We start from the raw sequence: 16,350 nt of genomic DNA on the forward strand, positions 1-16,350 counted from the left end.
ACACGTGAAAAGGTGCTCAACAACACTAATCATCGGAGAAATGCAAGTCAAAGCCACAATGAGGTATCACCTCACACAGGTCAGAATGGCCATCATCAAAACATCTAGAAACAACAAATGTTGGAGAGGGTGTGGAGAAAAGGGAACTCTCCTGCACTGTTGGTGGGAATATAAGTTGGTACAACCACTATGGAAAACAGTTTGGAGGTTCCTTAAAAAACTACAAATAGAACTACCATATGATCCAGTAATCACACTACTGGGCATATACCCAGAGAATACCATAATCCCAAAAGAAACGTACCATAATGTTTATTGCAGCACTATTTACAATAGCCAGGACATGGAAGCAACCTAAATGCCCATCAACAAATAAATGGATTAAGAAGATGTGGCATATATATATACACACAATGGAATATTACTCAGCTATTAAAAGGAATGAGATGGAGCTATATATAATGAGGTGGATAGACCTAGAATCTGTCATACAGAGTGAAGTAAGCCAGAAAGAGAAAAACAAATATTGCATGCTAACTCATTTATATGGAATTAAAAAAATGGTACTGATGAACCCAGTGACAAGACAAGAATAAGGATGCAGATGCAGAGAATTGACTGGAGGACACGAGGTTGAGGGGGCAGGAGGTGAAGGGGAAGCTGGGACAAAGCGAGAGAGTAGCACAGACATATATATACTACCAACTGTAAAATAGATAGCCAGTGGGAAGTTGCTGTATAACAAAGGGAGATCAACTTGATAATGGGTAATGCCTTAGAGGGCCAGGACAGGGAGAGTAGGGGGGAGTCGCAGGAGGGAGGGAATATGGTGATGTGTGTATAAATACAGCTGATTGACTTTGGTGTACCTCAAAAACTGGTACAAGAGTGTAAAGCAATTATATTCCAATAAAGAGGCCAAAAAAAAAAGAAAAGAAAAGAAAGAAGAGGCACTTCTAGATAATATATGTATATATGTATGCCTATGTTTATTGCAGCACTTTTTACAATAGCCAAGATGTGGAAGTACCCTAAGTGTCCTCTGATAGATGGATGTGTAAAGAAGATGTGATATAATGGGTTATTAGTCAGTCATTAAAAAAAAAAATCTTTTTTTTATTTTTTTAAATTTTTTTATTTATTATTTTTTGGGGGGTATACCAAGTTCAATCATCTGTTTTTATACACATATCCCCATATTCCCTCCCTTCCTTGACTCCCCCCCAAAAAAAATAAAATCTTTAAAAAAATTTTTTGCAGTATAGTTGAGTCACAATGTTGTGATAGTTTCAGGTGTATAACAAAATGAAGCAATTTTACATATATATATACACATATATATATATATACATCTCCATTCTTTTAAATGACATCTTGCCATTTCCAGCAACATGGATGGACCTGGAAGGTATTAAGCTAAGTGAAATAAGTCAGATATTGAAAATAATTTTATATAATTTCAGTTATATGTGGGTGCTAAAAAGCACAACAAAGAAACAAAGGAAAGCAAAGCAGAAACAAACATATATACAGGGAACAAACTGGTGGTTGCTAGAGGGGAGGGTAATAGGGGGACGGACAAAACAGGTGAAGGGGATTAAGAGGTAGAAACTTGCAGCTCTTAAGTAATTCACGGGGAATTAAGATACACATAGGGAATACAGACAATAATATTGTAATAATAGACGATAATATTGTTGCAAATGGTAATTGGTATTATTGCAGTGATCATTTCATAATGTATAAAAATATCAAATCACTATTTTGTACAGCTGAATCAAATATAATATTGTATGTTAATTGTAATTCAATAAAAAAGGACTGTATTAATTTTTATACATTTTATTGGAGTATAATTGCTTTACAATGTTGTGTTAGTTTCTGTTGTACAGCAAAGTGAATCAGCTATATTTATATATATATCCCCATATTTCCTCCATCTTGAGCCTCCCTCCCATTCTCCCCATCCCACCCCTCTAGTTCATCACAAAGCACCATGCTGATCTCCCTGTGCTATGCAGCAGCTTCCCACTAGCTATTTTACGTTTGGTAGTGTATATATATATCTTTAAAAAAGCTCCCAAGACTAATAATTTCCTTACTCATTGATCAAAAATGTATTTACTCCATTTCTTTGATGTTTTTATTTTCGCAGTTTGGCTCTGGATAATGTCTTGCAATTTCTGATATTCAAATCTACAATCAATTAATGTTTTGTCAAAAATGAAGATGTGGAAATAAATGTAGACGAGGCACTGACAGAATCACAGAATTTGTGATATGGCAAAAAATTAAATAATATATTTTGTTATACAAAAATAGACATTAATGTCAAATAAAGACTTTCCAAAGCAAAAGCTGAGAGATTTCATCACCATGAAACCTGCCTGACAAAATTGCTGAAAGGAGTTCTTCAAGGTGAAAATAAAGCACAGTAACTGTAACATGAAAATACATGAAAATAAAAAGCAACCTGATACAAAACCTTAGTTTCCATCAATGGATGAATTGATAAAGAAGATCTGGAATGTATATATAATGGAATATCATTGAGCCATGAGAAAGAATCATGTCCCGCCATTTGTGATAACGTATAATATTTGAGGGCATTACGCTAAGTGAAATAACTCAGAGAAAAACAAATACTGTATGATATCGCTTATATATGGAATCTAAAAATGGCGAACTCTTAGAAACAGTAGAGTGGTGGTTACCATGGTCTGAGAGGTAGGGAAATGGGGAGATATTGGTCAAAGGGTACAAACTTCCAGCATTAAGATGACTGTTTTATAGATCTATTTTAAAGCATGGTTATTATAGCTAATAATACTGTATTATATAGTTGAAAGTTGCTAAATGAGTAGATCTTAAATACTCCCATGACCAAAAAGTGATAATTATGTGACATGATGGAGGTATCAGTTAACACTGTGGTGGTAATCATTTTGCAATATATAAGCTTATCAAATACATGTTGTACACCTTAAAGTTACACAATGTTATAAGCCAATTATATCTCAATAAAGCTGTAAAAAAAATAACACATTGGTAAAGGCGAGTATATTGTCAGATTCAGAATACTCTAATAATATAATATGATAGTGTGTTAACACAACTATGGTATAAAGTTTGAAAGACAAAAGTATTAAACATATCTATAGCTACAATAATTTGTTAATGGATATACAATATAAAACAATTTAAAGTGTAACTTGTGGGCACTATGCTAAGTGAAATAAGTCAGAGAAAGACAAATATGATATGATCTCACTTATATGTGGAATTTTTTTAAACTATGCATACAAATAACTGGTTATATTAGTGCTTGCCAGAGGCAGTGGGTGGGGGATGAGTGAAATGGGTAAAGCCAATCTAAAGGCACAAACTTCCAGATATAAAATAAATGTCTTGAGAATATAATGTATGGCATTGTGACTATAGTTAATAATATTTTATTGTATATTTGACAGTTGCTAAAAGAATAGATCTTAAAATTAACAAAAGAAAAAAATTGTAACTGTATGTGATGATGGATGTTAACTAGACATTGTGGTAATTTTACAACATATACAAATATTTAATCATTATGTTGTACATCTGAAACTAAAATAATGTTATTTATCAAATATATATCAATTTTTAAAAGCATGTAAAAATATTAACAAGATTTTCCAGATATAGAGTAGTAAAATGCCTCTGTTCACTAAACTTATTGCAACATCTTTCATGTAGTGGAAGCTATTTTATAATTTTAATTTGATATTTTTTTCTTATTAGTAATATATATGTGGCAATCCCAATCTCCCAGTTCATCCCACTATTTTATAATTTTAAAAAGCCTGTTAACTTTCAGAGTCTATGCCTGACCTTTGGGAATGATATTATCAACAGGCTGATTTTGCTCTTAATTTTTTTTAACATAAAGCTCTTCTAGTACTTTATTTTGTCAACTGCCTTTATTTCATACTAAATTAGACTACTAATTTGAATTTGAAATAAAGTGACCAGCAGAGTTAAGAAAACAGTGTCACAATGATTCTAGTATTTTCTAGTGTCTTCTGGTAGTTTCCACTCATCACCAGATTGGTAGGTTAGAACTTGAGCACCGGAATGAAGAGTTGTAACTTTGATCTTTACTTAAATCGTGTGTCTCAATGACTTCTCATGCCCTTGTTACTTTGGTAAATATCTCATAATAAACTTGTAGGGGTGAATGAGCAGTGCAAGTATCTGTAAGATTGGTTACACACGTTAATTTTAAGAAATTATCTTAAGGTGTAATGGCAAAAATATTAAACGAATGTGTAGAGTAAAAAAAAAGTAGAATTTTGTATGATATCAAAGTTAGGTTATTACCAGCTAACTTTGATAAAGTGAGATTATTACCAGCTAACTTTGATAAAGTGATAATTTGTTCAAGAGGATAAAACATTTCTAAATCTATACACCCTTAACATTGGAACTCTTAAATAAATTAAGTAAATACTAAAAGATCTAAAGGGAGTAATGGACCAGTAAAGTTAAGAGATATTGAAGTGGGAAACTTCAATATCCTACTTTCCAAAATGTATATATCATCCTAACAGAAAATCAATAAAGAAACATTGGACTTGAAGTATAGTTTAGACCAAATAGACCTAACAGACATATAGGGAATATTCCATCCAACATGAGCAGAATGTACATTCTTCTCATGCATACATGAAATGTGCTCCAGTATAGATCTTAGATCACAAAACAAGTCTCAGTAAATTTTAAAAGTCTGAAATTATACCCAGTGTCTTTTATGACCACAATAGTATAAAACTAGAAATCAATAACAGAAGAAAAAGTGGAAAATTCACAAATATGTAGAAATTAAACAACACACTTCTGAGCAAATGGGTCAAAGACAAAATCAAAGGGGAAATAAGAAAACATCTTGAAAGAAAAGAAAATGGAAACACAACATATAAAAATTTATGGGATGCAGCAAAAGCAGTATTAAGAGGGAATTTTTATAGTGATTATTTCCTATATTAAGGAAATATTAAGGAAAAAGAAAGATCTCAAATGAAAAACCTAACTGGACACCTAAAGGGAAATAAACTATGGCCAATATTAGCAGAAGGAAGGAGATAAAAGACAGGGTGGAAAGTGAAATACAGAGTAGAAAACAATAGCAAAGATCAATGAAATTGTTTTTTTTTTTAAGATAAAATTTACAGCCTTTAGCTAGGCCTACCAAGAAAAAAAAGAGAGGGCGCACAAATAAAATTTTAAATGAAAAAATGAGACATTATAACTGACATCAAAGAAATACAAAGGATCATAAGAAAGTGTTATGAACAATTATTCAGTTGGACAACCTAGAAGAAATGGATAAATTCTTAGAAAAATATGATCTACCAAGATTTAATTATGAATAGAAAATCTGAATAGTCCCTGCAGTATTCATTCTCTAGAAGAAGAAAATGCTTTTTTGTATACCAAAAATGAAATAAAAATTGTTATCAAGTACACCATTGCTTTAGTTTGTGGTCAAAATAACTATAAAATGCAGGACAAAGTACCTAAAATGTGTTTGAATGTGGAAATCAATGAATTTTTTTTCCATTTTGTCCAAAATAATGTAAATTGCTTAATATATTTTTACTGAAGTTCAGATTTTAAAATAGATCTTCATATACATGTCTCTATATTTTTAATAAACGAAAAATGAACCTTCAAAATGTTGAAAGAGAAACATATAAATGTATCTGGTTGTCTATTACAATTGAAAATCAGCAGTTCCTAGGGAAATATTCATTATTTGCTAATAAAATAATGGAAACAGCAAAAAATGTATGCAACTAGTACACAGTTTATCAACTTGTCTAGTAACCTAAAAGAGGAATAGGTTGACTTTATTCATCAGGATAGGGGAATGTCTTAGAGACATTTAATAAGAATTTGTACAGAATAAAAAAGAAGAACATTTCAGAAAGAAGGAAATATAGCATGAACAAAGACAATGATAGGTCTATTCCAAGAAGTTACAACTGGTTACTCCACATAGAGTTTAGTTTTGGCACTGCTAACACAAAGCATCCATTTTTTTCTACTCTCATGATGGTTCAGCTTAGTCTCCAGTCATATGGGCTACATGATTTGTAGTATATCTGGGAATATATGACCTGAGGGATTCAGACTCTCCTAGGGGACAATGGAGGCTGTGGTATAGACCAGTGCTCACCTTGGGAGAGGCAGGTCAACCATTGATGTTAAGAGATGGTGATCCTCAGACTGTTGGGGGCAAAGTAATTGTGAAAGAGTGGATGAATTCATCTAGTACAAGTATGTATCATTTTATGCAGTAAACTATGACACTGAGAAGCTAACAATGAAAACTTCCTACCTTGTAGTAATAGCTCCTTCATACCACACGTTTCCAATGTATGCTACTTAATCCTGCTATATTCTCTTACTCCCACAGGTGGTGAGTCCCAGGACTGTGTCACTCTACCTCCCCTCTTCCTCTATCTCAGAACCAGACCTACGGTGTTTTTCCACTCCTGATGGTGTTTTCCAAAGAGAATTGGAGGGTCAACTAATTGTAGGCTAGGCTGACATCTTTGCTGACACCCTCCTGTAGCCCTCACCCATGTACAGGTGTTAATTTTTATGTTTCTTGGTATGCCTTCAGCTGGGTCTAAGACTTCAGCATACATTAGCAATAATCCATTTAATTACTTTCTGAAACTGCACTCCTTCTCAGCTGGAACTTGAACCCAGCCAAAACTCAAATTAGGACTTGGATCCCCGGGCTGGGATGCAAACCAACTATCTTTTAATTAAAACTGCTCACCTGGTGTCAGGACTTACTGAAGATCACGTTCTTTTATCTTGGTGCAAAAAGAATTCAGCGAGAGGCAAACTGGCAAGTAAAGAGTGAGTTTATTAGCATAGGACACTTGTGATAGAGACAAGCAGGCAGGCGAGATGGTTCTGCCTCGAGGATTGAGAGGACTTTATTTTTATAAATAAAAGTGGGGATAGGGAGAAGATTACCTTCTTCCTCATTTTTGGATAAATGTCAAGGCTTAAGTTAGTTCCTCCTTTGACCCTATATGGTCTAATCAGGACTACCATGGCACTATTTAAATTATATTTGTATTAGCAAAAGGGTGGTTGACACATACTAAAATATGGTAATTCATCTCAAGTTTTGGTATAATGTCTCCTTTCCCCTAGTATTTTTTTTTAACCTTTCACCTATATTCCTGTTTTGGCTACATGCAAGGATGCACTTTTTTCTCAGGGTCCATTATCTTATAGACCTCCCAAGGCTGAATGCTGGGTTTGTACCCATTTTTCTGTGGTAATGGCCTAAGTAAGTCTGTTTAGTTTCAAAATGTTCCAATTATTGCTTGGTTACTGGATTCTTTTCTTGAGTGGTCATAGCTTAAAACAGTCTCTCAAACTCCCTTAAAATTCCCTTTCTGTCTTCAATTCCCTAGGGGGATTTCTAAAATAATTATACTACTCTATCCCTATCATTTCTACTTGTGTTCCGATCAGAAAATGTCTATGTCACAACGTTATTTAAAGCTAGCAGTTGCCTTTTAAGATCACCTTTGTTAAGTGTGAGACTCACAGAGCTATTGTTGTGGGTCCTAAGGGAAATGCTTTCTGTGATCCTGTATTCTACCCCCTCTTCAGAGGAGATATGAGTCTAAATAAATTCTCAATTCCAAATTTTAAAAATTTGGAACTTTTAGAAAATAAATATTCCAAATTTGAAAGAGAACAGTAGGGGAAAAAAGTAGAATTACACATGGTATCTCAATAATCTGTGGTACTCCCCAAACAGCTGCCTAGTCATTTACCACATCTTCCTCAAGTATTTACTCATTGTTAAATATGAACAAAGAGGTAATGATAGCAATAGAAAAACATGATTGGCATGCTCCATATTTTTCCAAAATAACTCAGGGTCATTGTTTTGCATATTCTGTCAAACCAAAAACATAGTAAACTTGTAAGTAATTTAGGCCATATCTTATCCCTCTTGATCTTGATAAGTGTACTCATTTCCCTAGAAAGATTATAATAGAAATTTTGAAATTTTCCAGATTCTATGCCATCACCTTAATCTCCAGAGTACAGAAACAGTCAAAAAAGAAATGTGAAAAGACAAGTTAGATAAAATGTTTGCTAGAACAAACTTTAAAGGGTCTGAAGCACTTCACTTTGCCCTCAGGGGCATCAGAACAATCCCCAAGAAAATGGTAACCTGAAACCATACAACATTGTTATGCAAATACTGATGAATCAAATTATTCTCAATTTATCTTCTCAATCCAAATAAGCTTTAAATATACGTCATTGAAAATCATGATATAATTTATTGCAAGGTCCCTATGACTTGTGAGAACATGAGGGCCTTGCAAATAAAAATTGAAAAAGAGCTGTGGTAAGCACATTAAAGAAAATTACTCTCAATTACATGCTTGGTGCTCAAAAAGTATTGATACAATCAATATGCATGTTCATAGAAAAAGGCAATTATATTAAATCCAATATAAACAGCATTTAAGGTGCTATAAAATATTTGAAAGTTGCACTACTCAGCTGGACAGACTGGGCCCTCTCTTCCTAGCTCAGGGACTGTTTAGAAGACATATCTTTAAAGAAATAATGTTTTTTTTTTTTTATCCTATTGGCTTCTATTTGGAAATTAATGTTACATCAAGTATTCTGTAGACAAGAATGAACTCTGGCAAAAGTGAGAAACCAAATATAAACACAAATAGAAAAAATGAAGAGGATACTTTGAGATTATTGATATCTGCATACTCGTAGGAATAACTGACATTTATGGAAATCCATTTTAGTCTATAGTCCCTAGTCAATCATTTCAAAAATTATTTCTCTCTGCTTTTTACAAGCTTATAAATACATATGCATACATGTGTATATATATTATTTGTATGTATTTATTTATATAAATATGTAAAATTATATGTAATATACTGTTGATATATTTATGCACTATGTAATTATTATATATAATGATATATGTAATATGTAGTTGTTATTATATATACATATAATGATACATATATAGTATGTAGTGTTGTAAAACCCGACATTGTTTGTCTGGCTCTTTATAACTATATAATGTAGAGACCCAAAGAAAGTCCTTAATCTCAGGTTTTACCTGATGATTTATTCTCTCCAGTATTAGGTACATTTGCACAAAATTTCAGCAAGGAATAGAATTCTTTTTTTGTCTCAATATTATGGTAAAATTTATCTAACAGGTTAATTTACTTTTGGTTCCTTGGAAATATAGTCTATTATTTCCATTTAGAGCTTGTCTGTTGATGGCAAATGAAAAGCAAAAGAGGCCAGCATCATTGACTAATATGGTTTCACAGATATTTTCTTGGAATTGAACTTTTTATTTATAGACATGTAGAAATAAAATGAAGATAAAGAGTATTAATTTGTGAAAATTATCACATTCAAAAGATTATTTTCTTTAGTTATTTTTCATCTTTATTGTGTTTAACAGTAGGGCCATTAAATGAAATGAGACATCAGAGGTTTTCAAAATGCTAAAAGAGCCTAACTGACAATATTATCAATTTCCTGGATTTTCTAATGATATAAACAGGAAGTTACAGAATATATATATAGGGAAGCTCAGAGATATGCTATCCAACTTCATTACCACTTGTTCCTCATCCTTTTCAAAGGTAAGGATTTTATAACCAGTTGTTTTCCTGAAACTCAGTTTTCCACTAGAATCGAAATATACCAAAGTTAATCTGAATGCAATATTTCTTAGAGGTTGTAAACAGATGGAATCATCATATGCGTGACTGAAAGTATTTTGTTTGAAAATTATATAATGGCTGGTGAATATGACATATAAAGGAAAGCCAAAGTTGTAACCTGACAACTTCCAGGAGTACTTTCCATCCTTGACAATCCTTTTGCCACATCTCATGCTATATTCTTCAAGTTCGGTTTCATTGATGTCTCTAGGACCAATTTCCCCATAGTGTTGTGCTCTAAGAAAGGTAAACCATTGCCGTTTATAAACAGATGATAACCATTCTGAAGGTATTATAGTATCTTGTTCAATAACTTTTGTGGAGGCCAGGTCACAGATGATATGCTGAAACCTCAAATTTTTAAATACTGGTTGAAATACTATGCCTTGTTTAGTTTCAAGAAAGGAAATGTTACCAACACATTCCCTGTGCCTAGAAAACCAGTTGTTTGCATTAACTAAAAGCTGTCTCATTGAGCCTTTCCAACCTAGATTAAGGCGGAGGAACATCCATTCTTTAAGTGTGGTGTATACATCAATTTCCTTTTGCATTACTGATAAATTAGAAGAAGAAATGAGCAGATTCATAAGATCTGTACTGAGTTCTTTGTAAAGTTCAATACTTGGATGAGTCATCAAATTGTGGAGAAGCCATTCAAAGCACCCTGTCTTTACAGAATCTAACCCATAGGTCTCTGCTGCTGCATAATAGCCACATACAGTTTGCACATTAATTGTTTCCTTCATGGTCTCATCACACAGCTGAATTAAGTCCTCTACTTGAAGCAGGCATGTGGTTGCCAAAATTCCTGGAACTTGAAGGGGCTCAGTTAAGACATATTCATTCCTGTACAGTGAGCCTAGTACAAAGTGCAGGGATTCTACATCTATATTCTGGTCATCAATCTCCAGGTCAATAATATCTTTGTGAGATTCTTTCCAAGAACCTGTAAACATCGTAGCAAAGTAGTTCGACTGACATAAAAACATTTTGTGTAAACACCATACTTTCCCCAGAGCACGGATTTTAATGTCACTGGTTTCCCCATTCAAAAATAAAGTTTGGTAAGCATACTCGGATGTGATTTTAACTTTTTTACCCTGGCTTGTACTGACGACTTGCTGTAGATCCTCATCCTGGTCTAGAAACCTGTGGCTGTTCTCAGTCTCTGGGCCCAAGCAGGGACCGCTCCTCTGTTTGCGTTTATGGCTGCCAGACACATAACTGGGGCCTGCCTGGGCTTCTGGCTGTTGCGGTTCAGCTGTGCTTGATTCCCTGCATCGCAGTATCCGACTGTTTAAGGGCCCCATAAATGAAGGCTCTCAGAGCTCCTAAAAAGACTGCTGCAGAGACTTCCCTGCCATGGCATTGATGTGGCCTGCCACCTTCGCCTAGGCCCCAGTCTCACTAGGACCCTTTACACAGTCCTAAACGTCACAGTGGAGGCTCTGCATTCTTCATTGTCCGCCTCAGCCCCTCCCTCCCTGTGACCCCGCCCCCGCCTCCAGTCTTCCATTGAGCCTAGCCTCTTGCTCAGGGCTTCAGCCTCCAGGTTTTCCTTGAGAATGCTTTCCTATAAAGGAAATGACTGAATCAAAGACTTCTTGATCACAGTGTTAAAGATTGTACATATTCACATTCCCACTTTTCTTAACTGTCTGCGGTATTGAATATAATCATCTACCTACAACTTTTGGCGATTTTAAAAAGGTGAACAGTAGTATCCTATTATTATTCCCCTTTCATTACTAGAGAAGGCAAACTTTCATTTGATATATGTGTGTATATGCATATATATACAAAATTAAACATATATACAAAATTATATATATATATATCAATAATCATATATATAATTGCGAATTATCCATAGAGAGGGAGAGCGATTTCCAAATTTTCTGGTAAGGTACAGATTCATATTCTTTGCTTATTTCTGCACAGGTTTTTATATATTTTTTCTTTAGTGATTGCTAAAAGTTCTTTAGCTTCCTATAATGTAAGACTACTTAAGCAATTATACACATATAAAATCTTTAAAATTTTTTCATTTTCATTTACCATAGAAAATTTTATGGGATTTTTTGTTGTAAAGATATTTTAATTCTTAAGAAGCCAAATCAGATTTTCCAAATATGGATTTTTGCCTCTCTGCTTATAAAGCCTTACCTTATCTGAAATTAGATAAATATTCTTCCATATTTCCTAGCTGAATGTTCATTGTATTATTTAACTCTCATTTGACATCTAAATGTTAAAATTTTAATGCATTTATAAATTCTCATAACTTGAAGTGATAGAGGCATTAAAGAAGAGTATATATATATATATATATATCATAAGCCAAATTTTTACAAACAGAAAATATACACATGTATTTGGTATGTATATGCACACAAACAGAAAGTACTGAGAGTAATAGACAATATTCTACCATAGGTTGTCTTTGGATATTGGTATTATGGATACTATCAGATCTAAGCCCAGGCAGCAGGTACAGTGGGGCCTATAAACAGTGAGTGATTGGTTGCATGGTGTTCTCCATCCTTCTTAGCTGCAGTTTGTATGGGTTTTCCTTTCTCTTTATCCAACACAAGCTCCTTTCCTTCTTCACAAAGCAGGACAATGTTTCTCACTTTCAAAGAGTAAGAGTAACATGCAGGGAGGAAGACAATGAAACCTCCAAGATTGGTTTTACAGAACAATTTCTGTTTGTTTCACTCACTGTCAGAACCCCAGCAACTAGAACAGGGTCTACTAGGTGTTTATTAAATATCTGTTGAATCAGTGAACACATACCTTGCCACAGTTATTGAATGAATGATTGGTTTTGATATATTTTCCATCCACAAACCTAATTATGCTTGCTTATAGGAAACATAGTCCTTGATTTCTAAAGCTATTAAAGCCCTTTCAATTTCTGAACATCTTCAAAACTGTCTTTAAGAGGTTCCCTTTCATCAGAGATACATTGTCTCTCCATGGTTGCATGTCCATTGACTCTGTAACTCATTAATTCTGTATCTCTATAGAAGTGCTCACAGGCAAGTTACTTCTTAACTTTGTCTACAAATTTGCTTTATTCACTTTCTTGGTTACTCTCAGCCATCTCTTTCCTGTTCCTCTGATATTGGCTGCACCTAAGTAACCTTCCTTTGATTTAGGCCCGCCTTTCTAATTTTTGATGGTAGATGGACAGGATAGTCTGTGAGAAGAGTGAAGAATTCACTACATTCAGTCTTACATGGGTCATGTTTCCCACAGTGTTAGTATTGCCCTTAGTTCAGAGCAGCACCATAGGTCACTGCCATGTTATCCCAATGGAGAGTCATTTCTTTCTGTAACTATTCTTGTTTCAGGTCTTTCTTCTCCAATGTGTACCAACAATGGCTTGAACTGTGGTAGTGCTTACTACCTGTTAAAGTGTTAAGAGAAAGGAGCAATCTGTGAAAACTGGGATACTGATAGAAACCTTGAAAAGGAGGTAGAACTTGATTAAGGGCTTGAAAAGTGAGTCTGACATTGATAGGAGTTGGAGAGAGGGAGGGAGGGAGATAATCTGATGAGAGTAGAGGATGAGAGCATACCCAAAAAGCAAAAAAGTGCTCAATAATAGGTAATTGAAAATGCCAACAGTGTATATTTATATGATCAGGGCTGAAAACATAGCTTTATAGCTATGAATATGTATTTATTTATAACAGTAAATCATATAATATTATATATGTAAGATACATAATGTTATATATTATATATTAATTTTGTGAAATATATAATGTTATATATGCTAATATAAAATAAAATAAAAGATAGGCAGATTAGATATAGCAATTGTAGTCTACGAAGCTTTCTGGGAATTAAATTATAAAGTGTAACAACACCTACCATACATGCTAAACCTGAGCTTCTCCCAGGTTTCATTAGACATTTGGACTACAACCTTTTCTTATAGCATATTTTAGGCAATGATCATCTCTGCCTGTTTTATTATCAACCCACTGTAATCAGCTTTCTCTCTTTTAAATGATTCTTAAAGTCTCTTACCAATTGGTGGACCTCTCCAAGTTCTTTTTAATATTAAGAGATTATCAATTTCCATATTTCCAAATGTTTTATTTAAAAATAGCCTAGGAGAGAGTGAAGGACAAAGTGTACGGTTACTCAGCAACCTAGACCTGAAAACTGCTTGACAATTTTATGATCATGAAATACTTTTTTAAAAAAGAGCAAATTTCCCTGTTTGTGGAGTTTTATAATGACTTATGATACATTCTTGTTCAGAAAACATGCATGTTGCACATGTGACACAGTGTGACACAGGAGGAAATGAGAATGAGGCTTGAGAGGAAGTTTATTTCACTCACTGCATGACACACAGGGAAAGTGCCAGGTTTTGGGCAGCTGGCAGAAGACAAGAGCAGGGGGGAAGTATAGACCAGAGCCTGTATTTGGATTTCTGTGGGAAAGGCCACGCACTGCAGAGTAAACAGTTTACGATTGGATAGTTTCAACAATTCCTGTAGGCTTTGGACTGGAGAGGTAGTCTCTAGTTGCCTTGTACTTAGCTCTGGAATGATTTAGGGCATAGGAAATATTGGTTTGGTGTGTGAGACTTAGATAAGGAGGTGGTTGAAGCTATAGATTTGGTACAGGTTGGTTTGTATGTGAAAGGCATCCTCTCTGCCAAACCCTTTGCAATTGCTAAAAAAGGGCCACCCCTGGGATGGACAATCTCTCCCATGGTCTATAAAGTCTCCAAATGCCAGAGCATCAAAAATATAGAAAATAAGAAAATATACTTAAAGTAATATAGATGACAAACATAGAATCTAAGAAAACACAGCACCATTCTTACATGGGATGACCTTTAAAATGATTCATATAGACAGTATTTCTCAAACTAGTTACTAGTTACTGTCAAAATAGTAACAAAAATATAAATAATGGATGTATCAATGAATCTGTGGACTTAAAAGAATAAATTATGGGTTCAATCTATCAAGATAGGAAATTTCTTAGAAAATACTGTTGAAATTGGGATCTGGTGAATTTGTAGAGAATAGGAGAAGAGTATTTCAGGAAAGAGAAACAGCATGAATAAAGACAATGAAAGATCTATACCAAGAAGCTATAGCTGCTCACTTATATGAGTTTGGCTGTGGCACTAATAACACAAAGCTTTCCATTTCTTCCACCACAATGACAGCCCAACTTAGGCTCCAGGCATGTAAGCTGCACTATTTCCGCCTGCCTTTGGACACAAGGCAAGAAGAAGCTACCCCTTGGTAGCAGTCTGAGATTATGCAAATTGTGAGAATGCACAGTATTTAACAATTATAAAAAAGGTAAAATATAAAGGTCAACTAAATTATAAAAGTTTTCATCATGGTACCTTAGTCACAGGAGATATCATGGATAAGAAAATATGTTTTAAAAAAATAAGAACTGCTCTTTAAAAGAAAGCATCCAGTCATCATTTCTACTTACTCATTTTTTTGCCATATTCCTTCATATTCCTTTTTTTAAAAGCATTTTTCTTTGCTGTGAAATGTAACACATATAAAGGAAAATGATTAAAACAGAAATGTAATGACCACCTAGGTCAAGAAATAGCACATTGACAACACCACTAGAAGCCTTCCCCATATTTGTTCATTTCCAATGACATCTGTCTCTCACATACTTAAGACGTATCCACTATCCTGAATTTTATACTAATCATTTTCTCCTATTTTTAATGGTTTTAATACCTATTTATGCATCTTAAATAATAAAAAAACTCTCTATTTTTGAGATTTATACAAACAGAATCACAAGGTACGTATTTTTTCTGATCTTTCACTTAACATTTTTTCAAATTTTATTTATTTATTTATTATTTTTTGGGGGGTACACCAAGTTCAATCATCTGTTTTTATACACATATCCCCATATTCCCTCCCTCCCTGACTCCCCCCCCACCCTCCCTCAAGTCCCCCCCACCCTCCCAGTCCCAGTCTTCTAAGGCATCATCCATCCTCGAGTTGAACTCCCTTCGTTATACAACAACTTCCCACTGGCTATCTATTTTACAGTTGGTAGTATATATATGTCTGTGCTACTCTCTCGCTTCATCTCAGCTTCCCCTTGAGCCCCCGCCGCCTCCCAAACCTCGAGTTCTCCAGTCCATTCTCTGCACCTGCGTCCTTGTTCTTGTCACTGAGTTCATCAGTACCATTTTTAGATTCCGTATATGTGAGTTAGCATACAATATTTGTCTTTCTCTTTCTAACTTACTTCACTCTGTATGACAGACGCTAGGTCTATTCACCTCATGACATATAGCTCCATCTCATCCCTTTTTATAGCTGAGTAATATTTCATTGTATACATATATATGCCACATCTTCTTTATCCACTCATTTGTTGATGGGCATTTCGGTTGCTTCCATGTCCCGGCTATTCTATATTGCTGCAATAAACATTATGGTACATGTTTCTTTGGGGATTATGGTTTTCTTTGGGTATATGCCCAGGAGTGGGATTACTGGATCATATGGTAGTTCTATTT

The 16,350-nt window shown here is 34.3% G+C and overlaps 1 protein-coding gene across 1 annotated transcript; it reads right to left on the reverse strand.

The window, feature by feature from the left end:
• Positions 1 to 9,607: 9,607 nt before the first annotated feature.
• On the reverse strand, positions 9,608 to 11,113 carry LOC130841510 (germ cell-less protein-like 2). Its single transcript, XM_057717645.1, has one exon. The coding sequence runs from the start codon at positions 11,111 to 11,113 to the stop codon at positions 9,608 to 9,610; it is 1,506 nt and encodes a 501-aa protein (XP_057573628.1).
• Between the last annotated feature and the right edge of the window lie 5,237 nt (positions 11,114 to 16,350).

This window comes from Hippopotamus amphibius, chromosome X (assembly GCF_030028045.1).
Source record: "Hippopotamus amphibius kiboko isolate mHipAmp2 chromosome X, mHipAmp2.hap2, whole genome shotgun sequence".
NCBI classification, from domain to species: Eukaryota; Metazoa; Chordata; class Mammalia; order Artiodactyla; family Hippopotamidae; genus Hippopotamus; species Hippopotamus amphibius.